The sequence below is a fragment of the Nelumbo lutea genome, chromosome 3 (assembly GCF_056320005.1).
Source record: "Nelumbo lutea isolate HS-2025 chromosome 3, American lotus-T2T, whole genome shotgun sequence".
NCBI lineage: Eukaryota > Viridiplantae > Streptophyta > Magnoliopsida > Proteales > Nelumbonaceae > Nelumbo > Nelumbo lutea.
This window is the reverse complement of record NC_142686.1, coordinates 19,530,760-19,555,129: the sequence shown is the minus strand read 5'-3', so window position 1 is coordinate 19,555,129 and position 24,370 is coordinate 19,530,760. Positions and strand designations below refer to the sequence as shown.

Below are 24,370 nucleotides of genomic sequence, written 5' to 3'. Positions count from 1 at the left end.
AACAAAAGGGGAGGAGGGGGGGGGGGCAGAAGAAGAGTCAAAAAATAGAGTAAGCCACCGGTCAAGAGGAAAGTAAAAAGGTATATCAAAGAGGAGAAAGAAGTTGAGTGTCAACACCCGATTTCTGCTTCGTGTATTGCCTTAACTTTGAGTTTGCCCTAAACACATTATCAAATCCTTTCGATATCTTCGAAACACACAAAAATCCAGAAAACCTAATTTTCAGCCACAAAGCCCTCAAATCCACCATTAAACTTGCTTGATACCTATCTGATAGCCCCGATTGACCCCCATTTACAACTCAACCATTAGATCAGACACAACCACTAGACCTAGGACCTCCCAAAACATGCATCTACCCATAAAATGTTAACACAAAACCCCCTTGGTTTACCTCCTCATCAAACAAAATTCCATTTCAACCTCTCTCGTTAGCATAAACACTTAGAACCCATATGACCTTGATCTTGACACATATAAACCGATCAGACCACACCTTTAGACTCCAGATACATCAAAACACCTCCCCATAAAGTTTCACCCCCAGATTCTCCCACTTGCCCTTATATCAAACCAAGATTCCGTTTCGAAACATCCCATTGATCTAAATTCATACGATCTTTACCTTATAGGACTGATCAGATATCACCATCAGATCCCAGACACCCCCAAATACCCATTTGTGAAATTTCAGCCCAAAGCACCTTTGTATACCCGTCCATCACACCTAGATTCTATATAGAAGTCCCAAATCAACCAAATTCCAAGTTTGCCCGATCGAGGCCTACTTGGCTCAATCTAACCTCACCAATCACTCAAACTACTCAAAAACCCTACATTGTGAATTTTCATAAAAAACAGACATTATTTGCCCCTTGATCACACACAAATTTCGTTTCAAGACTCTAAATTGACCGACTTGAGGCCTTACCTGATCTGCCCAATTTGGGCTCAATTGGGCCAATCCAACCCTATCAACTCAGGTTGTTCCAAAACCCAACTCTGCCAAATTTCAATAAAAAATACCCTCACTTACCCCTACATCCAAATAGATTATATGTTGACCAATCTAGTTAGTCCACACTTGCAATATCCTTCACTTTTGACCCAAAAATCCCCAACAAGAAGACCCAGTTTGACCCTCCTAGTCCCGGTTTGACCCAAATTTCCCAGAATTACACAAATATCCCCGAGTTTCCCAAAATGTACGAAACTGCAACTACACCCTACGAAACTGTACTGTTGTTGAAGCAGCGGTGGATTCTCTCCTATTTCAGACCTCCACCTCTAGCCTCTCATCCTCTCCCTCTCTCCCTCTCTCTCCCTCTCTCGTCTTCGCTTCCCTTTTCTTCTTTTTCCGTTCTCTGTTTCGTCACTGCCGAGATCTGGAACACTCCCGTGTTCGAGACGAAGCACAGCGACGGCAGACTGGCAACACCACTTCGATCGGCTTTTATCTGTAGGAGGCGGCGGTGGCAAGCAGTGAACCCAGGCCGAAATACGATCGGGACCAGCGGCAGCAGTGGGAGTTAACAGCGACAACCCCCTCCCATTTTCTGATTTGATTCACCTTAGTCGAGATTTACCCTGCTCCTCTGTCATCGTCGTCGGTCTAGTAAGATCGTTGTATCAGCATTACAAGTCTCTCATTGTGATGTTGTCTGAAGATTAACAGCCAGATATAAAGAGCTCCTCCTTTCCCTGCGGCATCGATCGCGTCAAGGCCAAAATCTCAATCAGAACGCATTGGTTGAGAAGTTTTGTAAGTAAGTCAGTCACTCTTCTGATTTTACTGGTATAGCAAATGGATAGGTTTCCTTCTAATATTAATAGGCAATATCTCATTCTCGGATTAATGGTTGATGTTTGTTATACCCAGTTGTAGCCATCTTCAGTTCAGCTATTGCATGCTGATTCGGGTTTTGAATTCTCTTGAATCATTTGTTTCAAGTGCTTTGTGTATGCGGATTTGTTTTCTCATCATTTTATTAATCAGATTTATTCAGCCCGTCGCTGTTAAACCCTGCATTGCTATGTAGACTTCATTTATGAGGATGTTATGAGAAGTGAAGCAGGAAAAGAACAGCTAACAAGAAGGCTCGGTGAAAGTTGAGGTAATCTATTCAGATGCAAACTAGCAAAAGAGGGAGAGAGGAGTAGTCACCAAGAAGATATAGAAGGATTGAAGTAATCCCTTCTGGCGGTAGACTAAACTAGAAAAAGGAGAACATTCTGAAAATAAATATATAAATAAATAATAATAGTAAACAATAAATGATCATGTAAGAAGAAAATAAAAAGAAGTGTTGAGAAAAGGTATAACAATAAAAGAATTTGTGATAATGGGTTTAATCTGTGGACTATAGTGACTAGCTTAGTAATTAGAAAATGGTTAGACAGGTGGGGAGAATCAAAGGGAAAGAATAGGTTAGTTGAATAATTGGTGCATAAACATGCAAATAGGGTTTTTAAACGAAAATAGCTAAAAAAATAATAACAAGAATAGTAAAAAAATGTAGAAATCAGAAATATATAATAAAAAAATAATATAAATAATGAAAGATAAAAACAAAATGTAATAATAAAAGAAGCAAAAATAAACAAATGGGAAAATATAAAAGTAAAAATAGGGAGGTCTCTCTTTTGCGTTGGTTTGTTCATGTGATTTGCTTTTTTTTTATTATCTTTTTGTTTAAAGAATTGGTCATTTTGTGTTTATGCTTGTTTGGGAATTCCATATGGGCCCCACCTATTCGAACTTGGGAGAGGGGTGCCTAACCCCTTCCCTTTCCCATCCGAGTCTTACTCGGACTGGTTAGCCGGTGCCTTGGGCCATTGGAGTCACTAATGAACCTAAATGATTTTGATACGATTCCTGGTGGCCCCATCACCTCCCTTTCTTAAACTGATGGGTGGCGACTCCAAATCCAGCCCATGTGGCAAGTGAGCCGTTTTTCCGATGCTCACACTGAGTAAGGTGGAGAAGCTTAGGTGTGGAGTGGACTATGATAAAGGTGGCACCAGAAGGAAGTTGGATTAGGTGGGAGTCTTAGGTAGGGGTTGTTTGAAGGTCTGATTTCATGATGAAGATAGTTAGTTGGAAGGTAAGAGGTTTGGGGAGTTCAAGGAAAAGAAGAGTGATTAAGGAATTACTTAGAAAAGAGAGACCAACCATTGTGCTAATTTAAGAACCGAAGCTTTCCAAAGTAGATAGGAGATGGGTGAGGAGTGTTTGGGCTTCTAGAGGACTAAGCTGGACTTTTGCACAATCTTGGGGTGCCTCTGGGGGGATTTTGACAATCTGGAAAAATGAAGAGTTGGATTGTTTCGAAGAATTAATTGGTAGCTTCACGGTTACAACAAAATTTAGGAGGAGAAAGGATGGGTTGGAATGGGCACTAACAAATGTTCATGGTCCAAATTCGTACAGGGAAAGGGAGGAGCTTTGGCAGGAGCTTGTAGCTAGAAGGGGACTGTGGGACAGTCCGTGAATTTTGGGTGGTGATTTTAATGTGATTAACAAACAACCCCAACCATAGGATCACCTCAAGCATGAGGAAGTTCACCCACTTTGTGGATTCCTTTGAGTTAAGAGAGCTGCCAATGCTACAAGCTAATTTCACTTGGTCTAACTTTCTAGAAGAGCTCCTCTGCTGTAAGTTGGATAGATTCCTTCTCTCTTTAGATTAGGAGGAATTTTGGAAAGGGATGGCTGTAAGAGCTCCACCTAGAACTATGCTGGATCATTGCCCAATTAGATTGTCATAAGAAAGATTGGGAGGTCCGTGCTTGTTTAGATTTGAAAATATGTGGCTTTCCACCTGGAATTTAGAAGGAAACTAAAAGATTGGTGGGATGAGGACCAAGTAGCTTTTAGATGGAAAGGTTACAGATTCTATGAGAAGCTACAAAAGCTGAAAGTTAGGATTAAAGATTAGATTAAAGAGGAATTCGGTAGAGTTGACGAAAAAAGAGACCATCATTAAAAGGATTCAAGATTTAGACCTAGTGGAAGCTTGTGGAGTATGAGGGTAGTAGAGAGGGAGGAGAGATGGAGGTTAAAAGTTGAATTAGAGGAAATCCTTAGAAGAGATGAAACAAGCTGGAGACAAAAATCAAGGTGCAAATGGCTGAAAGAAGGGGGTGGTAATACAAGATTTTTTCATCACTTGGCAAGTGGAAGGAAAAGGAAGAATACGATAGGAGGTTTGGATTGGAATGGAGAAGTGTTGACTGGTGAAGAGGATATTGCAAGAGCCCTAGTTGAGCATTTTAAATCCATCTTTGACAACCCTAGTAATTTGAGAGAGAGCCTCTAGTTGATTTTGAATGGCAGATGGGTGACAGAGAGTAGATGGAGTCCTTGGAGAGACCTTTTGAGAGTCAGGAGATAAAAGCGACACTTTTCTCTATGGATAGGTCAAAAGCCCCGGGTCCAGATGGCTTTACAATGGCCTTTTATCAAGATTGTTGGGACATCCTAAGGATTTTAGACCCATTAGCTTGATTGGGAGCATGTATAAGTTAATTTTTAAAGTTCTTACCTTGAGGATCAAAAAAGTACTCCCATCTTTAATATCACCGAATCAAGGGACTTTTGTAGCATGGAGAGAAATCATCGACCAAATCCTTATTGCTAATGAGTGCGTGGATTACAAGAAAAGAAAAGGTGAAAAGGGCTTGATTTGTAAACTTGGCCTAAAAAAAGACTGACTTGGTAGATTGGGACTTCTTGCTGGATGTTTTGAGAAATAGAGGTTTTGGAGAGAGGTGGTGTAACTAATTAAGGCTGTATAACTACTTGCCACTATTCCATACTAGTTAACAATGTAGCTAGAGATTTCTTTCATGCTAAGAGAGGTCTCAGACAATGAGACCCTTTGTCCCCCTTCCTTTTTACTCTGGTAGCGGATGTTTTGAGTGTGTTGATAACTAGGGCTGACTCAAGAAATTTAATCAAAGGTTTGAGTATAGGGAGACATCAAGTGATAGTCACACACAATTTGCAGATGATGTCATTCTTTTTGTGAAGGGGAACCAGAGGAAATGGAGAATTTGAAGCTCTTAGTGACACACTTCGAGAGGGTTTCCAACTTGAAAGTTAATTAGAATAAGAGTTGTGTAGCGGGATTAAACCGACAAGAAGAAGAGGTGATACCTGTGGCAACATCTCTAGGTTGTGGGGTAAATGACTGACCAATGGTTTATTTGGGTTTACCTTTAGGGGGAAATCCTAGATTAGAGAGTTTCTGGCACCCAGTTTTGGAATGACTCACAAAGAAACTAGTAGGATGGAAGAGAAATTACATCTCACTAGGGGGTAGAATCACTCTAATCAAGTCTACTTTGGCCAACCTGCTAGTTTATTTCTTGTCCACTTTCAAGCTTCTTGTGAAGATAGCAAGTCAAATTGAAAAGTTGATGAGGGATTTTCTTTGGGAACCGGGTGACTCAAAAAAGGATAACCTAGTGAAGTGGGAAGTTGTCACAGGTGAGAGGATGGGGGCTTAGGCATTGGTAATGTTAGATTAAGGAACCTAGCCTTGTTAGGAAAATGGTTATGGAGATTTCCCTTAGAGCAGGAGAGTTTGTGGCATAAGGTGGTGGTAAGCATTCATGGTATGGCAGCAAATGGATGGGATGTTGGTGTCGACCCCGGGGCCTCTCACCACTCCCCTTGGAAAGCAATCGTTGGAGTTCTACCTTATTTCCAACCTTTTGTAAGGTATGATGCTTGCTCAAGTAACAAAATTCTGTTTTGGGAGGACATTTGGGTTGGGAACGTTCCTCTTAAGGACATTTTCCCGGTTTTATACTCTCTTTCGTTAAATAAATTGAAGGTCATTACCTCTGTTCGTGTGAATGAGTGTTTATGGGATCTGAGACTAAGGAGAGGGTTGAGAGACTCATAAGTGGCCTTTGCAGATGAGTTGTTCTCTCTTCTGGGTGCAGTTTTCCTAGATCAGTCTTGCCCAGATACTAGAATTTGGTTAGAGTCCTCTTTGGGTTTTTCTCTTGTTCTTCATTTTAAAATGCCTTACTTAGTTCTGATGTTGTGCCTACCCCTTTTCCTGCAAAACAAGTGTGGGCTACTCCTTTTCCACCAAAGCTTAGGGCTTTTTGCTAGTAAGTGGTTCTCCAAAAGGTCAATACTTTGGATCTTCTTCAAAGAAAAAGGAAAGGCTGGTGCCTTTCCCCTCATGTCTGTTGCCTTTGCCTGCAGAATGGAGAGACAGTGGCTCATCTATTTATTTCCTATCCTTTTATTTCTTGTATTTGGGATTGGTTCTACTCTCTCTTTGGTTGTAGGTGGACTCCTTCTTTGTCTACACGGAACCTTTTCGTCTCTAGCTTCTTCCAGTTGCCAAAGAAGAGAGGCAGGGTGATGTGGAAAACAAGAAGAGCAGCTGTATTACAGTCTGTGGGAGGAGAGAAATAATAGGACTTTCCAAGGACAGTAAAAGGCATCATTACCAGGATCATACATTGGCTGAAAGCTTTGAAGCATTTTAAAGACTTCTTTCACTGACTTAACTAGAGGATGGAGTATCATAGCTGGTTCCTTATCTTTCTCCCCATCAGTTCAGGAAAGTTGGATCCCACCGCCTTGTTCTAGAGTGAAACTAAATTGAGTTTTGATGGAAGCTCTATAGGCAACCCGGGCCCCTTGGGAATAGGGGGTGTTTTCAGAGATGAGGGAGGTAGAGTGCTGGCCTTGTATTTAGGCCCTATAGGGGTGGGAGATTACCTAAGAGTAGAAGTTTTTGCTTTACTCCAAGGTCTTAGATTGACAAAGCATTGCAGATTGCAACAATTAGAAGTGGAGGGAGACTCCAAATTGGTAATAGGCTGGCTGCAATCTATAAGCTTGGGCACGTCGATTTTCAGACATCAGCTAAGGGAAATCTCAAGCTTAGGCTCTTAGCAAGGGAGATTGGGGTGAGATTTATTTGGGCAAGAAGATCGGCAAATGATATGGCTGATGCTTTAGCAAAGCAAGGAGTCAATAGGCAAGAGTTGTTTTGGGCCTGTTTATGAGACTGCTTGTATCATAGGGTTCTCCATCTGGCTCTTGGATGGTGGCGGATGTAATTTTTATCCATTATTATTAATGAAAGTTACCGTTTCCCATAAAAAAAGTTGACAACTTTTAATGAAAGTTACACATGGTTCAACCTTTAGGAAATCCCTATGTGTTTGAAGTTGGACAGGTTCTTATTTAACCTTGCCTGGGAGAATAGTTTGGAAAACTTGGTTGCTAGAGCGTTACCTAGGGTCACCTCCGATCACTGTCCTATCCAGATAGGTACTGAGTTTTTTCCTATAGGACCCAAACCTTTTAGATTCGAAAATATGTGGCTTACCCATCTAGATTTTGTGAAAAAAGTGAAGGAATGGTGGGGTGAGGAGGAGAGGGGGGTAAGATGGAAGGGGATCAAGTTTCATAAGAAATTAAAAAGGTTGAGAGCCAAAATAAAAGAGTGGAATAGAGATCATTTTGGTAGAATTGAGGAGCAAAAATTGTGCCTATTCTCTCGAATAGAAAACTTAGATGTAAAGGAATCTCAAAATGGGTTGACCGAGGAGGATAGAGTGTTAAAGAGACAATTGAAAAAGGATTTGGAAGAGGTGTTATTGAGGGAAGAAATCAGTTGGAGACAAAAAGCTAGACACAAGTGGATTAAGGAGGCGATGGGAACACTAGATTTTTCCATGATTTGGCAAATGCGAGACGAAGAAAGAATCTTGTGACCAAGCTAGAGATAGGAGAGGAGGTGATTACCAACCAGGATGACATAGCCAGAAAATTTGTGGACTACTTCAAATCGATTTATAGAAGACCTTTGAGTGAGAGAGCAGTCGTGGAAGGGGTGGAATGGCCAAGAATTGATGACGGAGTGGCAAGGTGGTTGGAAAGGGATTTCGAGGAAGAAGAGATTAAGAAAGCCGCCTTTCTAATGGATAGATCCAAGGCTCCAGGTCCAGGTGTTTTTACAATGGGTTTTTATTAAGACTATTGGGAGGTGTTGAAAGAGGATTTAGTTGAAGTCTTTAAGGAATTTGCAGACAATCACATTATAAGCCCTGGAATTAATGCCACCTTTTTGGCCTTGATACCTAAGAAGAATGATGCCAACCACCCAAAAGATTATAGGCCTATTAGTCTGGGGACAAGCATCTATAAAATTTTGGCTAAAGTGCTCTCATTGAGGATCAAAACAGTCCTCCCTTCTATCATTAGTGAAACCTAGGGGGCTTTCATTCAAGGGCGACAAATAACGGATCAGATCTTAATTGCGAATGAGTGTGTGGAGGAAATGAAAAGGTCTAGTAAGAGAGGTTTCGTTTGTAAATTGGATCTTGAAAAGGCCTATGATTTGGTGGACTGGAAGTTTCTATTAGAGGTTATGCGAAACTATGGATTTGGGGACAAGTGGTGTAGTTGGATTTTTGGGTGTATCAGTACTTGTCACTACTCTATTATGGTAAATGGTATGGTGAGGGACTTTTTTCCAGCTTGTAGGGGTGTCAGGCAAGGGGATCCACTCTCACCCTTCCTTTTTACTTTAGTAGCTGATGTGATTAGTAGGATCATTACTAAGTCAGACAGTGAAGATGCCATTAGGGGTTGGAGAATAGGGAGACACCAAGTCCCCGTCACCACCTTCAGTTTGCAGATGACCTAATGATCTTTTGTGAATGAGGTTTCAGCGAAAAGGTAGCAAACCTGAAGGAGCTAATCAAAGGTTTTGAAAGTATTTCTAATTTGAGAATATATTTGGAAAAGAGCTGCATAGCGGGTATAAATTTGGAGGTAGGGGAGGTGGAGGCTATTGCGGAGTGTCGTGAGTGTTCCACCTCTGCTTGGCCTATGTCATATTTAGGGCTTCCTTTAGGGGCAAATCCTAGGGAGAGTAGATTTTGGACCCCAGTGATAGAAAAGTTTGAGAGATTTCTTACCTACCTAATAAGAGCTACCGTGGCTAACTTACCTACCTATTTTTTGTCTGTTTTTTGGATACCGGTTAGGGAAGCTAGGAAATTGGAGAAGTTGATGAGAGATTTCTTATGGGAGTCGGGACAGGAAAAAAAGGATCACTTGGTTAATTGGGAAATTGTGTGCAGAAGTAAAGAAGAGGGGGGCTTGGGACTTGGGAGGGTAACTAGAAAAAATCAAGCTCTGTTAGGGAAATGGTTGTGGCGACGACCATTGGAAAGAGAGAGATTGTGGCATGAGGTGGTGGGAAGCATTCATGGGAGGTTAGAGAATGGATGGGATGCTGATGTATGAAGGCAAGCTAACCTAGCAGCACCTTGGAAGGCCATTCGCAGCACCCTTCCTTAATTCCTCAATTTTATCAGGTATGAAGTTTGCTCTGGCAACACTGTTCATTTTTAGGAGGATATTTGGGTAGGAGACACACCTTTAAAGGATCCGTTCCATTCGCTATTTTCTGTTTCTTTGTACAAAAAAGAGGTGGTCTCAAAATTTGTCTCACCTTTGGGAACACCCTTAGATCCTACTTGGGATTTTGGGTTTTGTAGAGGACTTAGGGATGATGAAATTGAATCTCTTTCTGTTTTGCTTGGTTGTCTTAATCAGGTTTATTTGGATCCCCCCAAGCTAGATAAGAGGGTATGGACTCCTAGACCCACTGGAACCTTCACTCGTGCTTCTTTCTTCAAGTCCATCTCTCAACTTTCTACTCACCAACCCTTTCCACCAAAAGAAATTTGGTGCAGACTAGTTCCCCAAAAAATTATGGCGTTTTGTTGGGAAGTATTCCATGGGAAAGTAAACACTCTAGATAACCTACAAAAGAGAAGACCTTTCCTCTGTATTTCTCCTAATTGGTGTATCCTCTGTAGAGCTCACGGTGAGGATTGTTACCACCTATTAATATCTGGTCCCTTTTCTACAGACCTTTGGGCTTGACTACTTTCGTTGTTTGGGAGTAGTTGGAGTCTACCAGCAGAAGTTCACATGCTCTTCAACCATTCTACCTTTTATTGGCCTACAACAATAGGGAGAATTATGTGGAGATGTGCTCGTGCTGCCTTGATTTGGACTCTTTGGGAAGAAAGGAATATTAGAATTTTTCAAGAGAAGGAAGGGAGCAGTAAGGAATTGAAAGACTGTTTGTTAAATAGGGCAATACCTTGGCTGAAGACCTTGGAAATCTTTCATCAATTCTCCTTTAAATGACCTTTGGAGAAATTGGTCAGTAGTAGCGAGGTGTTCATCTATAAAGGACAAATCAATTACAAGCTGGTCTCCTCCATCCGAAGGCTCACTGAAGTTGAACTTTGATGGAAGTAGCATGGGTAATCCAGGATTATCCAGAATGGGGGGTGTTTTGAAAATGAGAAGGGAGAGATTTTGTTGCTCTACTCAAGTCCCTTGGGAATTTGGGACTCCCTCAGGGCAGAACTTTAGCTGTTGTACAAGGGGTGCAATTTGCAAACCAGCTGGGGATACAACACCTAACAATCGAGGGGGATTCCAAAGTGGTGGTGGGTTGGTTGAAAAATCCTAAAGAGGCTATGTGGCGTTACAAGAATGAAATGAAGAAATTTAGTTGGTTGACAAGGAATATGTTGGTCACTGTACAGTGGGTGGGGAGATCGGCAAATACTTTGTCAGATGTGTTAGCTAAGCAAGGGGTAAATAGGGAAGAATTGTTTTGGGCTCAGTTGTGATTCTTGCTTTTCTTTCCTAGTTTACTTGTAGGATTCAAGGAGGGGCTGCAGCTCGCGCCTCTCCCTAGGATGTTGTATGAACTCACTCTAAATCTGCTTCTGAATTAATAAATTTATTATCATTCATAAAAAAAAAACTTTGAATCCTAGGACCGCCTTCTTTTTGACAAGTATTTTTTTTTCTTCAAGTTGGGCTTTACAATCCAAATGCCAAATTTTAATGTTTATATGGGCTTTGTGTTTTAACAAAGGATCATATGTTTGGATCAATAACAGATAAATTGTGCAACAAAATTTAGAGATAATGTATAAGATTCAGAGAAATACCAAACCACCTAAACTTGTTTATATGAATCACAGAAAAGAAAACCGGTAATACTTTCCATGAAACTCTGGGTGAGCTTGGAATAACCAGAGGCAATGATATACAACAATTAACATAAAACTAAAATTATGTAAAACAAACTTGAATTTGGAGAGAAGTTTCCATCAAAACATTAAGGATAGGTTTAGATCCTCGTGAGTTGTGCCTGAACTTCGTTGTATTTTAGAAGAGCATTATCTCTACATTTGGAGCATTATGTGTGGCTTCCTAAATATGGATTCTGCTGTAGTTTATGCTCCTACATCAATGTGGTGACTTCTGATGACTGCACAGTAAGAGACCTGCTGTGTGGACAGATACGGGTCCAACACTGTCTTAACTTTCTTCACCATTGTTGTTAGGGTGAATATGTGATTCTAGGGAATAGTGGGGTTCCTAGTGGCCTAGGTGACTAGATAACATAAGCAATAGAGTTTGACAAAAGAAGAAGTTAACTTTTAGATTAATTCCCTAGTTTTATATACTAGATAACTTAAAACTTGAAAAAAGTAGCAATGCATGGCTATGCCTTTTGCTTATAACAATCATTTCATCTCAACACATGACAAGTCATCACATCTAAAATAAAATAGCATTTTAACTCTGTTACTCTCAATATTTCAAACTCAACTCAATTAAGCTGTGTCCCAAGTATATGGGATTGGCTACTAAAGAAGGCTTATTTTATCCTTATAAAAGGGTTTGGGAGCAGTTGTTAGTTATTACCTAAATTTCTAAGAGGGGTGCTTCATGCTTGGCACATGATCTATTGTTCACCATTCTTTTCTATAAAAGTAATAAAATTTCCTGCTACCAATAAAAAAGAAGGCTATAATTTTATCATAATCATTTTTTGATCAGCGTAATTTTATCATCATCATCCATGCCTTATCCCAACTATATGGGGTTGGCTACATGAATCCTGGTTTGCCAATCCATTCTATTTAAAGCCATGTCCACTGTTAAATTGTTAGTGCTTAAATCGATTCTCATTGCTTCTACTCATGCTCTTTTTTGGTCTATCCTGAGTTTTCTAGCTGCTTTAATGTGTAATGTGTAACAAATCATTTCTTCTAATTGGCGCAATTCGTGGTCTTCTATGAATATGCCCAAACCATCTTAGTCTACTCTCTCATTTTATCACCTATTGGAGCTACTTTTAGGTTCCTACAGATAAATTCATTCCTGATCGTATTCTTTCTACTTTTTCAACTCATCCATGATCCATCTTAGCATTCACATTTCTACCAAATTCATTTTTTTGGACATGTTATTTCTTGACTGCCCAACACTTTGCTCCATACAACATAGCTAGCCTTACAGAATTTTCCTTCTAGTTTAAGTGGTATTTGCCTATCACATAAAAGTCTAGATGCACTCCTCCATTTTGCCCATCCTGTTCTAATTCTTTGGGTGATATCCTCCTCACTCTCTCCCCTGTTATGAATTATTGAACCAAGGTACCTGAAATGGTCACACTGAGTTATCTCTTGGCCTCCAATCCTAAGTGTATCTTGATTTATACTCCTATAGTTCTATTATTACTAAATTTACTTGTCATATACTCTGTTTTAGTCCTACTTACTCTTGTTTCTAAGAAGTTTGTATGTAAGCTTAATTTTGCATTTAATCTTTCATTAGTTTCATCAATTAAAACAATGTCATCCGCAAATAACATGCACCATGGAACTTCCTCCTAAATATGTTCAGTCAATTCATTTATGACCAGTGCAAATAGATGAGGACTATGTGCTGAACCTTGGTTTAAACCCATAGCAACACAAGTTTTAATTCATCTATAATTTTATCCTAATAAAAGTTTCAATTTTAAGGGAGAGTAACAACAACAAAAAAAGGAGCAAAGCGGGAACCTTGATGAAGACCCATAGAAACTCTCTCTGTCTCTCATAGGCACACAAATCAAATCTCAAAAACAACACATGAGTAATATATATGTAAATGTGTTATGACAGGATGCATATGATTTTCTCTTTTACCCAAAAAAATGTATATGTCTTGCTCTCTCTGTTGTTCTCTTAGATGGATCCCATGTATATCCCCCCATTTTTGAAAAATGCAAGTTGCCTTTTTCTTAAAGAAAAATACAAATTAGATGCACCCATATCTGCTTTTTAATTTTTGTTGCCTAGGTGTGCACCTTTTTGATGTGTAATGGCATTCATGTTAGGCACTCCATCAAGGATGCTTTGTCGCCCAAGTGACAACAATGGAAGCATGTCTTAAATAATGGTCATGAGATGGTCCTTGTTTATTTATTTATTTTTGATTGGAAATGGTAGCTTCATTAATACAAAATTAAGTACATATATCAACCCCTAAAAAGGTGTTGAGCCCCAAGTAATCTTTATTACATAACTGCCCAGAACATACTCTCCCTCACGTTCCCTTGTTTAGCTAACGTATCAGATAAACCATTAGCTGATCTCCTTGTCCATTTGATGCATGCTCCTTGGTTATTTGTAACTAGATTTTTCATGCCCTTGATAACATGCCCTTAGCACAGATGTCTTCAAAACCACCCTCTTATCTTTCTTCATTATGTGGGCTTTGATAGCAGTGACAGTTGCAATTGAACAAAGGTATTAAGATTGGCTTTAGGTTTTGGTGAGAAGAAAGAGATGGAGGTTGGAGAAGTGTCCCCACAAGGGTGACGACAAGTTAGGCGAGGCAAATCAGTCTTCGAGTCTTTCAATTAAGAAAACAAGCCTGGAATGATTGACTTGTTTTAAGGATGCGAAGAATGGTGTGCAAATTCGTAGGGAGGAAGTTCAGTCCAGAAACAGAAAAGATAACAAGAGGAAACATTTGAGGCCCAAAAAATATAATTTGAAAAGAAAGAGGACCCCAATAGTGTTTTATAAGCGTAAGGCACAAAAAAGCATGAGGGTCAATTTGCGCTCGAGGTGCAAGGCGAGGCGCGCGCCTTTCTTAAGAAAAGCTAAAAAATAAAAAACAAGTCAAAAAATTCAAAAAAAGCCAAAAAATAAAAAAAAGCAAAATATTCAAAAAATATTAAACACTGTTAATAAAAAATATAAACATAAATTTTAAAATAAATGTTCTAAAAAACGAATTGTCTGAAATTAAAATACATAAACATAACATTTAAAGCGTATTCAAATGAAAATTTAAAAATAAAAGCAAACATATAAAGCATTTTCAAACATGTAAAACCCACCATCTCTTTTTTTCCTTAATTGCATTGCTTCAAGTAGCTAATGTGATGTAAAACATATTGCATTCTTGATTCTATGAGTCACCTTTGTACCATACCCCTTGAGGCAAGCCCGAACAAGTCTATGTTAGGGTTTGAACTCCCTATTTGCTAATGCTGTTCATTCATTCATTTATTCCAATAAAATATCTTCTTAAAAGGCAAGTAAAGTTATAAAGTCATTATTTTTCATGTGAGAAATAAGAATTTCAAACCCTAACATAGACTTGTTTGGGCTTGCCTCGAGGGGTGTGGTTGGGGGTTCGGGGGCTGAGCCCGCTCCTAGTCTAGCCGTTAGACTAAGAAAAAGGCAAAAGGCGCGTGCCTGGGCTGAGGCGCAAGGTGCATCAGGCGCACCAGGCGTGCACCTTTTGAAAGGGGTGTGCCTAGGACCTAGGCGAGGCGCATACCCCAAAATGCGCTTTGCCTGAGCGCTAGGCACGTCTTTTAAATCACTGGACCTAGTGCTAGAAAAGTTTGAGAAGAGATTAGCCTCGTGGAAGAAGATCTATATCTCTTTAGGAGGGAGAATTACCTTAATAAGAGCTACTTTGGTCAACTTACCTACATACTTTTTGTCTGTCTTTAGGACACTAGCTAGGGAAGCTAGGATGTTGTAGAAGTTGATGAGAAACTTCCTGTGGGAGTTGGGACAAGAAAAAAAGGATCATTTGGTTAATTGGGAAATTGTTTGCAGAGGTAAAGAAGAGGGAGGTTTGAGACTTGGGAGGGTGATTGAAAAAAATCAAGCTCTATTAGGGAAATGGTTGTGGCGATGGCCATTGGAAAGTGAGAGGCTGTGGCATGAGGTGGTGGGAAGCATTCATGGGAGTTTAGAGAATGGATGGGATGCTGGTGTATCAAGGTGTGCTAACCTAACAACACCTTGGAAGGATATCTGGGTAGGAGACACCCCTTTGAAGGACCTTTTCCTTGTTTTATTTTCTGTTTCATTGTATAAAAAGAGGTGGCCTCAAAATTTGTCTCACCATTGGGAAACACCCTTGTCTCCTATGAATCTCTCTCTGACTTGCTATGTTGCCTTAATCAGGTTTGCTTGGACCCCTCCAAGCTAGATAAAAGGGTGTAGATTCTTAGACCCAAAGGAACCTTTACTTGTGCTTCTTACTTCAAGTCCATCTCTCAACATTCTACTCAACAACTCTTTTCGTCAAACGAAATTTGGTGTAGGCCAATTCCCCCAAAGATTATGGTGTTTCGTTGGGAAGTATTCTATGGGAAAGTAAACACTCTAGATAACCTGCAAAAGTGAAGACCTTTCCTCTGTATTTCTCCCAATTGGTGTATCCTCTGTAGAGCTCACGGGGAGGATTGTTACCATCTACTAATATCTTGTCCTTTTTCTGCAGACCTTTGGGCTTGGCTACTCTTGTTGTTTGGGAGTAGTTGGAGTCTACTAGTAGAAGTTCGCACAATCTTTAACCATTTTACTTTCTCTTGGCCTACAAAAAGAGGGAGGCTTATGTGGAGACGTGCTCGTGCTGCCCTGATTTGGACTCTTTGGGGAGAAAGGAATGCTAAAATCTTTCAAGAAAAGGAAAGGAACAGCCAGGAATTGAAAGACTGTGTGTTGCATAGGGCAATACTTTGGCTGAAGACTTTGGAAATCTTTCATCAATTCTCTTTTAATGACATTTGGAGAAATTGGTCAGCAGTAACGAGGTGTTCACCCTTAAAGGATAAATCAATTACAAGCTGGTCTCCTTCATCTGAAGGCTCATTGAGGCTGAACTCTGATGGAATTAGCATGGGTAATCCAGGATTATCCGGAATGGGGGGTGTCTTGTGAAATTAAAAGGGAGATATTCTGTTGCTCTACTCTGGTCCTTTAGGAGTTGGAGACTCTATCAGGGCAGAGCTATTAAGTATTAGCTGCTGTACAAGGGGTTCAATTTGCAAACCAGCTGGGGGCACAACATCTAATAATTGAAGGGGATTCCAAATTGGTGGTGGGCTGGTTGAAAAATCCTGAAGTTGCTATATGGCGCTATAAGAATGAAATGAAGAAACTCAGTTGGTTGACAAGGAATATGTTGGTCTCTTTACAGTGGGTGGGGAGATCAGCAAATACCTTGTCCGATGTGCTAGCCAAGCAAGGGGTAAATAGGGAAGAATTGTTTTGGGCTCAACTATGATTCCTGTATTTCTTTCCTAGTTTACTTGTAAGATTCAAGGAGGGGCTGCATCTCGAGTCTCTCCCTTGGATGTCGTATGAATTCACAACTCTAAATCAACTTTCAATTAATAAAATTTACTATTATTCATCAAAAAAAAAAAAAAAAAAGAAAGAGAAGGGCGAGAAGAATTAGCTTGTCTGGGATTAGAAAAAGAGAGGAGAGGTGGGTCTGGGTGATTGCCAGGTTTGACAAACGTGGTAAGAAAAGTTTTGTCTCTGGTCCAGGAGAGACTCTCATCGACCGTTCTCTCTTGTCAATGTTTGGTAATGCTGGATGCTATTTTGAGGTTAGGAGGGACTCTGATGAGAATCGTGTTCCCAATGACCCTGAGATCTTGAGTTTGACGTCTCCACAGGATAGGTATGACTTGGAATGTCTAATTTCTTCATGTGCGGAAGAGACAGCTCCCGTTGAATTGGAGAACTTGGAAAGAGGGGAGGTAACAACTAGGAAAGAGATTACCAGTATAGATGCTGAGTCATATGCTGAAGGCAATGATGGAGGTAAGGTTGGAGGAAAGGAGGATATAGCTGTTGAAGATTCTTCCAGTGGACAGGCTGAAAGTCAGGACAAAGATGGCTTATTTTATCAGGAAGTTGAGATTGGAGGGCTAGGTGTAGATTTGGGTCGAAGGAGCAGAATGAGAGAGAAGGAAGATCAGAATGGTGGGAGAATTAACAAGAAATCGCGTAATTTGAGAACTCACAATATAGTCCATGTGACAAAAGTTTTTTCTAGACTTAAACTCAGCTTGGCAGGGGCAGGACCTACTAAAAATTATAGATGGATGTACAGAAGGAAAAGAATGAAGGTTAATGGGATATCTGGTACTGATAATAGGGGGGAAATAGTGCAAGATCAACCACTGAACCTCCTTTTGTTGAAGGAACAACATGTCAATAAGGCTTCTGATGCCGATTCAGAACCTGGTGCAATGCAGTCGTTACAGGAGAATGAAAATGCTGATAAAGCTACAGATAAGATGATTATCAAAGAATTAGTTGATAGGGAGGTCACAGTTGGGAAAAGCTTGGTTTATTTTTTTGGGGCGGTGAGGAATTTGCCAGGAGGGCCTTTGAAGAATTTGAAAGAAAAAAAGAGGAAGAGAAATTAAAGATCAAAGAGCATTTGAAAGGGAGCAAGGTCTGGGATGAGGAATTCACAGATCAAGAGGATGAGTTTACAGATGAAGATTGATGTTGGCAACTAGTTAGGTTTTGCTTTTGTTTTGAGTTGGTCAATGGTTCTCGATTTAATGGGGTCTTGTTCAGGGTTTATTTTATGGAGTCTGCTTGGGCTTTATTCTGCTTGAGAGGGTAGTTTTCTTAGGCCTGTTTGGGTTTCCTGTGGATGCTTCTTGCTTTAGGTGATGTCTTATAACTTCTGTAATCTTTTTCTTTAATAAATTTTCTTTTGATTCTTCAAAAAAAAAAAAAAGAGGAAAGAGAAATGAAGAAACAAATGTCCTCTAGTGGTGCACAATCAAAGAGGCATTAGGGGGTGGGGCTGTGGGAGGTGATGTAGTAAGAGGATGGCTTAAGATTGCTGAGAAAGTGCTATCTTTTGCAGACATGCACGTAAACATGCATTCCCTTATCAATACACGAGTAATTGCAAATAAATGTGGATTAAGAAGCAATAAAAAAGTTTACCATCTGAACCCTCCCTCTCACATATAACTTAGAGATTTGCATAAAATGTTCCAAATATAGATTCAATTGGGTTGCTGATTCCTTGATTACTCAACATGGTTCTTAAGGTGTAGTGCCAAGTATTGTGCCTATATTGCCAAAGGAACATACTGTTCTAAACATTTTATAGAGCTTCTCAGATGCAATTGCAATGGTCTTGCCATGTCATTTGAAAATGAGGTGCTACAATATCACTTATTTTTAATTGTACATGGTTGAAAAGTCTTTGTTGTTGTTGTTGTAATTTATTATTATAATAATAATAATAATAATCATTATTATTATTATTATTTGGTTGGGGGACCAAAAAATTCAATGATGGTGTTTGCATGTGAGTTGACCTTTGAACCTGTTGAATTGGAATATTCAAACACCCACAATTCCTTTGTACTGGTATAAACCCCCAACATGTGTGAGCAGATATCTTAACTGAATAACTTGATTGTTTCATTACTTTTTGCATTTTCACTGATAGTCAATAGAAATTCCTATTTGCAATAGGGTGTCAGGATCACACTTGCTCTTATCAAACTCATTATGAGTGTTGCAGGCACCTGCTGAATAGGTTATGGCGTATGTGGAGCCTGTTAGCACAGAGAGGGAACTTATACAAAATAATATATTGCCTCCAAAACCACATATTTTGCTAGCTGCGAGTGGAAGTGTAGCTGCTATCAAATTTGGAAGCCTCTGTCACTGTTTTTCTGAATGGGCAGAAGTTAGAGCAGTTGCTACCAAGTCCTCCTTACACTTTATCGACAGGACATCTCTTCCCAAGGATGTTGTGCTTTACACCGATGAGGATGAATGGTCCAGTTGGAAGAAAATTGGGGACAATGTTCTTCACATTGAGCTTCGTAGATGGGCTGATGTCATGGTTATTGCTCCCTTGTCAGCAAATACCCTTGCCAAGGTAATATGCTTTCCAAATAGTTTAAATATCTATTCTCGGATTCTTAAATTTGTCTTCAACTATCAATAGCAAAAAAGAAGGATAAAAGAAAATACTAGTAATTTCTGATTTTTTCTTAGGACTGCTTTTGAACTAAAATCAACATTTATGACCTTATTATGCTACAATCATCCTAAAAAAGTTGTCCAGAAAACAATAAATTGAATAATTTCTTTGATACCCAACAACTTCTACCATTGTAGATGCCATAAACATGTCATTATTATTTTTTTGGTAGTAAAAATAAAATTTATTAAAAGAAAAAGAAAGTACAAGAAAAGCAACAAGAAGTCAAGCGAGAGAGAAAACACCAAACACAAAGAAAACAAACCAGCTCCATGCCCTTAACATCCCGGCACCAAGGAAAAATGAATAACTATAACACCATCTTCCTAAATTATCAAAATCTCACGGCTAGACGTGGCTATTCCGCTTCATCAAGGATAAGTGTGCGACCATCCCTGCTTTTCTTCAACACTACTGGATTTCTTTACTTTTTTAATAGGTCAAATGCCAAAAAACCTCCCTTCAACCTAGCAAAAGCTTTGGAAATTTTAGGTTGGTGCTTTTTGTTCCTTCTGAAGCGTCTTACTGCATTAGGAAATCTCTTTGAGCCCACCTCTTTAGTGCTGGCATTGATTATTTCCAACTCCAAAACTGCGTTCTTCTCGAAAAATTTAAAATCAGTCTTTTCACTGCATTTTTCTATAACAGCCCCAATCACTCCAATTGATTTTATTCTTTCTTGAAACTCCTCTCCTTCTAAATTACAACCTTCAGCCTCCTTAGCCAAGCTGTCCTGTTTCCCTTCCTTCTTCAATTCTCTAAACGCCCTTCTAGCAAATTCTTCACTCCCTACAAAAAACAAACCCAAAATTTACTCATTTCCACCTCCCTGTTAACCACCATATTTGTACCTAAACTTCCTTGTATCTCATGCATCTCATCTAAAACCACTTCTTCCCTTTGCACATTTTCTTCTAACCCCTCTTTATCTACAATTTCAAACTCTGTCAAAGGCTTGGTTCTATAATTTCTCTTTTTTCTTATGTGAAATTGCTTGCTACCACCCTCTGAATCTTCCTCCCACTTTTTCTTTTTTACTTGCTCTTCCTCCACCACTGTTGAATCTTCATCCACCACCTCCTGAGTCCTGACCCACTTTCTCTTTGATCTTCAACATTTTTTCCTACAAATCCCAAAATCCCTTTCTCCGATTCAGTCAGAAATCAGAATTTTCCCCTTTGTACTTGGTTCCTCTGCTGTCTTTGAATTGGCATCCCCTTCCCTTGCCTGAATAGTTCTTACCCCGTCAGCCAAAGTTCTGTCCTTATCTGAAGCCCTTGCTTTTCCCAACTCCACCCTTAGTTGACTCACCTGTCCCGCTTAAAAATTATTTCTGCTAGATATCTGCACCCTTTCACTTTTTTCCTTTTTATCACTCTCTGATATCAACTTAAACTCCCCTTCCTCTGCCCCCGAAGACCCCTTCCCCCTCTTCCTGTTTTTCCTTTCCTCGTTTCTCAAAAGCCTCCACATTCCCCTTTTCTTTCTCACTCCCCTCTGTCCTTAGGCTGTGTTTGTTTGCGGTGCAAATACCGGACCGATGTTATATTACACTCTGGTTGGGTTTTGTAAATATTTGGATGAGGTATTATTGTGTTAATAACCTCTGATATATGATGTAAAAGTACACACAGCGCGAGTTTTACACTGAGAATTGAGGGGAACTTACCACTGGTAAAACCAATGTAAAACTTTCCCCTCCTCCCTGCCAAAGTAAACTCTTCCTCTCCTCCCGATCATGGAGGTAAAAACCAGTGCTCTGCTTCCCACAGGAGATGCTGCAATGGTCAAGGTGCATCTTCCTGCTGGCAGCAACCGAGGTATGAGCATTTGTGCAATCAATCTTGAAAGATTCAAAGATCATTTTGCATTCTCTATTTCTCCATGGCTGCTAGCTTCACTCATCCATTGTTCATCATTCCCTTCTTTTTCTCAGTTTTGATTTTTAGCTTTGCTGTAGATGAAGCACAGATACTTCTCTCTACCTGGTCTAAGTTCTAACACCTCTGCTACCCACCATTGCAACTGGACTGGTGTTGCCTGCATTGCTAGTGCTATGGTTTTTCTGTCGGTTTCTTCTCTCAACATTCTAAGTCTCAATCTTTCTAGTGAAATCTCTCCTTCAATCTGCCAAGTGCCAACTACCCAACCTCTCCTATCTAGGTCATACAAACAATCTCGTCACCAGCCCATCCATCTTCATCTCTCTCAGTGCAGTGTGTTGCAAACATTGAATCTTAGCAACAATCTCATTTGGGGAATACTCCCAGATCAGATTTCTCAGTTAAGTTTGAGAGTGCTTGATTTCAGCAGAGGTCTGGTTTTTATTCGGGAGGGTGGGGTTCCTGATTCTTTTTTGCGCTTACAGGGGTTGGAGGTTTTAGACCTCTCTCAGAACAATTTGACAGGTGGGGTCCTGAGAAACTCGGGCTTGGTCTTGGGAATCTGGTATCCTTAGATGCTTCACAGAAAAGCTATCTGGGTCATTCCCTACTGGTATCTGCCAAGCAAAAGGCCTCATTTAGCCTTCATTCCCTACCTGTTCCACTTTACGTTAATGCTTCCAAGTGTGGAGTGTAAATGAGCCCAACAATCCAATTCCCATTTACACTCTAATAAACTAATTGATGCAGAACACCACGGTATAAAAGTGTGTTTACACCACTTCTAGAGTACCTGATCTGTCTTCATCTCTATCCGATTCTTGGGTTGTTGTACTCACCTTGCTCCCGGAAGATGACTCCTCAATTATCTCCAGGAAATGTGCTTGACCTATATCACTGTTGTTTCCCCATGAACTGTTCCTTGCTGGATCTTGAACTTTCCTGCTCCCCTTCTTCGAGGTCTTCTTCTTCTTCCCTTCTCTTTTTTTGCCTTCACTGTTGTGGATGTATCTTGTAATGCACCAAATGTATTCCTCTTCTTTTGAAGCCTTACTTTTCTGGCCTTATCTTCTTCTCCATCCAACCCCTGGCTCGAAAAAAGTTTTCTTGGGTACCCACTTGCTTCCCATTGAAGCCATTTGGCCTAATCATTTTAACTTGTCTAGTAAAATCTTGCTTTTCATCCTTATTTATGTGGGCCACAACTACTTTCTCACATGCCCACCACTTGCTTGATCCAACACCATTTATTATCCCATAGGCCCACTCATCTTTCTTTAAGTTGAAGCACTTGTCCCTAACAATTGCCCTTATACCTTCCTCTAAATTACCTCTTCACCCTTCGTTTTTGACGTTTTGCCTTCGCTCTCCTCCCTCCTAACGTTTTGTCTTCCTCTTCCTTTCCATTTCCATGTCCTTTCGCCATCTTCATCCCCCATCTCCCACTTCTAGCAACTAGCAACTCCTCTAAGGTCGTTGTTCTAACACCAAAAATTGGGTCCTCCCCTTCTATTGCCAGCCTGATCTCGAAAACTTCTCCAGCAAAAAATAAGTCTAGTCTCAAGGAGCTCAGCTCCAAATTTTCTGTTTCAAACAAAATATGTGCAAAATGGATTATGGCTATCAAACTTCTTGAATTTGCCGCAAGCATCTCCGATTGCATTGAAGGTCTGCACACACCATGCATGAAGCGGAATCGCATAGATGCTAATCCATACGAAGCCTTTTCCTTCCATGTTCCTCTCTTGCTCAACCACTGAATACCATCTACCTAGTCTCAACTCTGGGTATCTGAGTCTTCATTTCTCTTCTTCTTCCAGAACTCCTTCAGCCTCTTCTTTTTTTGTGAACATGAAAAGAAACAAATCTGCATAAAGTTTCCTTACCCTCTGCAAACCCTTGTCTTTCTTTCCATTCAATCCCTGCCCAAGTATTGACATCCTTCTCCTCCAGGTCTGAGTCAAGAAATCTCCGCACTAAATAAGCATCTTACAGTGCTAATCTGTCGTCTTCAATCTTCCCGACGTCCTTGATAACAACTACAGAATGTTGATTCAACTCCATCTCAACAATATCTCCATACCATTTACCTTCATGTATTAGGCCAGATTTGGGCACTTGTTAACTTTTGTATGCTGTCTTAATCAGTTAATTGCATGTATTAGTAGGCCTTTGGCTGAATGTATTATCATTCTGTGACGGATTCACCCAAGTCATTATTCCTGGAGAACAGAGTATTGGTAACTACATGTAAATCATCCCAAAGCCAGCTCACCTCATTGAAGTGGTCAAGACTTGTTTCATGTGACCACTTAGATATTTTCTGTAATTATGCTGGGTGATTTGCAAAGAGAAATGCTCTTGAACTTACCCAACTTCCTTCAAATTATTGGTTTGGGCTAGCAACAGTTGATGCTGAAGCCAGTGCTACTGAGCTTGATGCAGAATCGCTGAGCTGCTTGTCATTCAACATGTCTGATGGATGAGTTGTTTAACATGTTGCCATTTTTTGATGCTGATGTCTGATGTATGAGTTGTGTAGCTTATGGAAGCGTGTTTGCTGGTGTGCACCAAAACCTAGTTGATCTGGGTAAGTGGGGAGAAGTAGAAATGAAAAGGTCCTAAAATGTTTGATAAATTACCCATATATCAAGTTATCAACTCCATTTTGCACAAGAATTATTTTTAACGGCTAAATGTTTTTAAGGATTATTGATATTCTTGCACCATACAACTTGCCGTTTAGGGGACACTTGTTATTGTTGTATATGTTATTGTCTTAGGATCCTATTTCACTGTTCTCTTTTCTCTGCTCTTTGCTAGATTGCCGGGGGTTTATGTGATAACCTGTTAACATGCATAGTGCGAGCATGGGACTTTGGTAAACCTCTGTTTGTTGCACCTGCCATGAACACTCTTATGTGGAATAACCCTTTCACCCAACAGCATCTTGATTCCGTCAGCGGCCTCGGTGTTTCTCTGATCCCCCCAATCGCAAAAAGATTGGCTTGTGGGGATTATGGCAATGGTGCCATGGCTGAGCCTTCTCTCATCTACTCCGCCGTAAGACTCTCCTTTGAGTCCCGAGCTCAACCAAGTGGTAGTGGTTTCCCCTTACGGGACTGATGGCTTGTTCATTGTATGTAATTAGTAATTATTCGAGTTACAAATGTACAATACTCTAGTTTTGTTCTGGCATCTGTTTCAGATCAATTTGCATCATGCTTTCTTTTTTGGTTTCCAGTTTCCACTCGTACCTGTTCTTTTAAGTTTGAACAGA

General features: G+C 40.1%; 1 protein-coding gene across 2 annotated transcripts; it reads left to right on the top strand.

The window, feature by feature from the left end:
• The first annotated feature begins 1,152 nt into the window (after positions 1-1,152).
• LOC148863391 (phosphopantothenoylcysteine decarboxylase HAL3b-like) lies at positions 1,153-24,333 on the top strand. 2 transcript variants are annotated; one of them, XM_088980160.1, is made up of 3 exons: positions 1,153-1,766; positions 18,740-19,102; positions 23,914-24,333. In XM_088980160.1, the coding sequence occupies exons 2-3, from the start codon at positions 18,758-18,760 to the stop codon at positions 24,214-24,216; spliced, it is 648 nt and encodes a 215-aa protein (XP_088836286.1). In that variant the 5' UTR covers positions 1,153-1,766; positions 18,740-18,757; the 3' UTR covers positions 24,217-24,333. The 2 variants fall into 2 exon arrangements, with proteins under 2 accessions (XP_088836286.1, XP_088836287.1); XM_088980161.1 differs by having other exon boundaries at positions 1,206-1,762.
• The last annotated feature ends 37 nt before the right edge of the window (positions 24,334-24,370 follow it).

Bases quoted from the DNA above. Each gene is read 5' to 3' on its own strand.
- LOC148863391 (XM_088980160.1), top strand. From the start codon at position 18,758: ATGGCGTATGTGGAGCCTGTTAGCACAGAGAGGGAACTTATACAAAAT. The intron at 19,103-23,913 runs GTAATATGCTTT...GCTCTTTGCTAG, and splicing joins CAGCAAATACCCTTGCCAAG to ATTGCCGGGGGTTTATGTGA.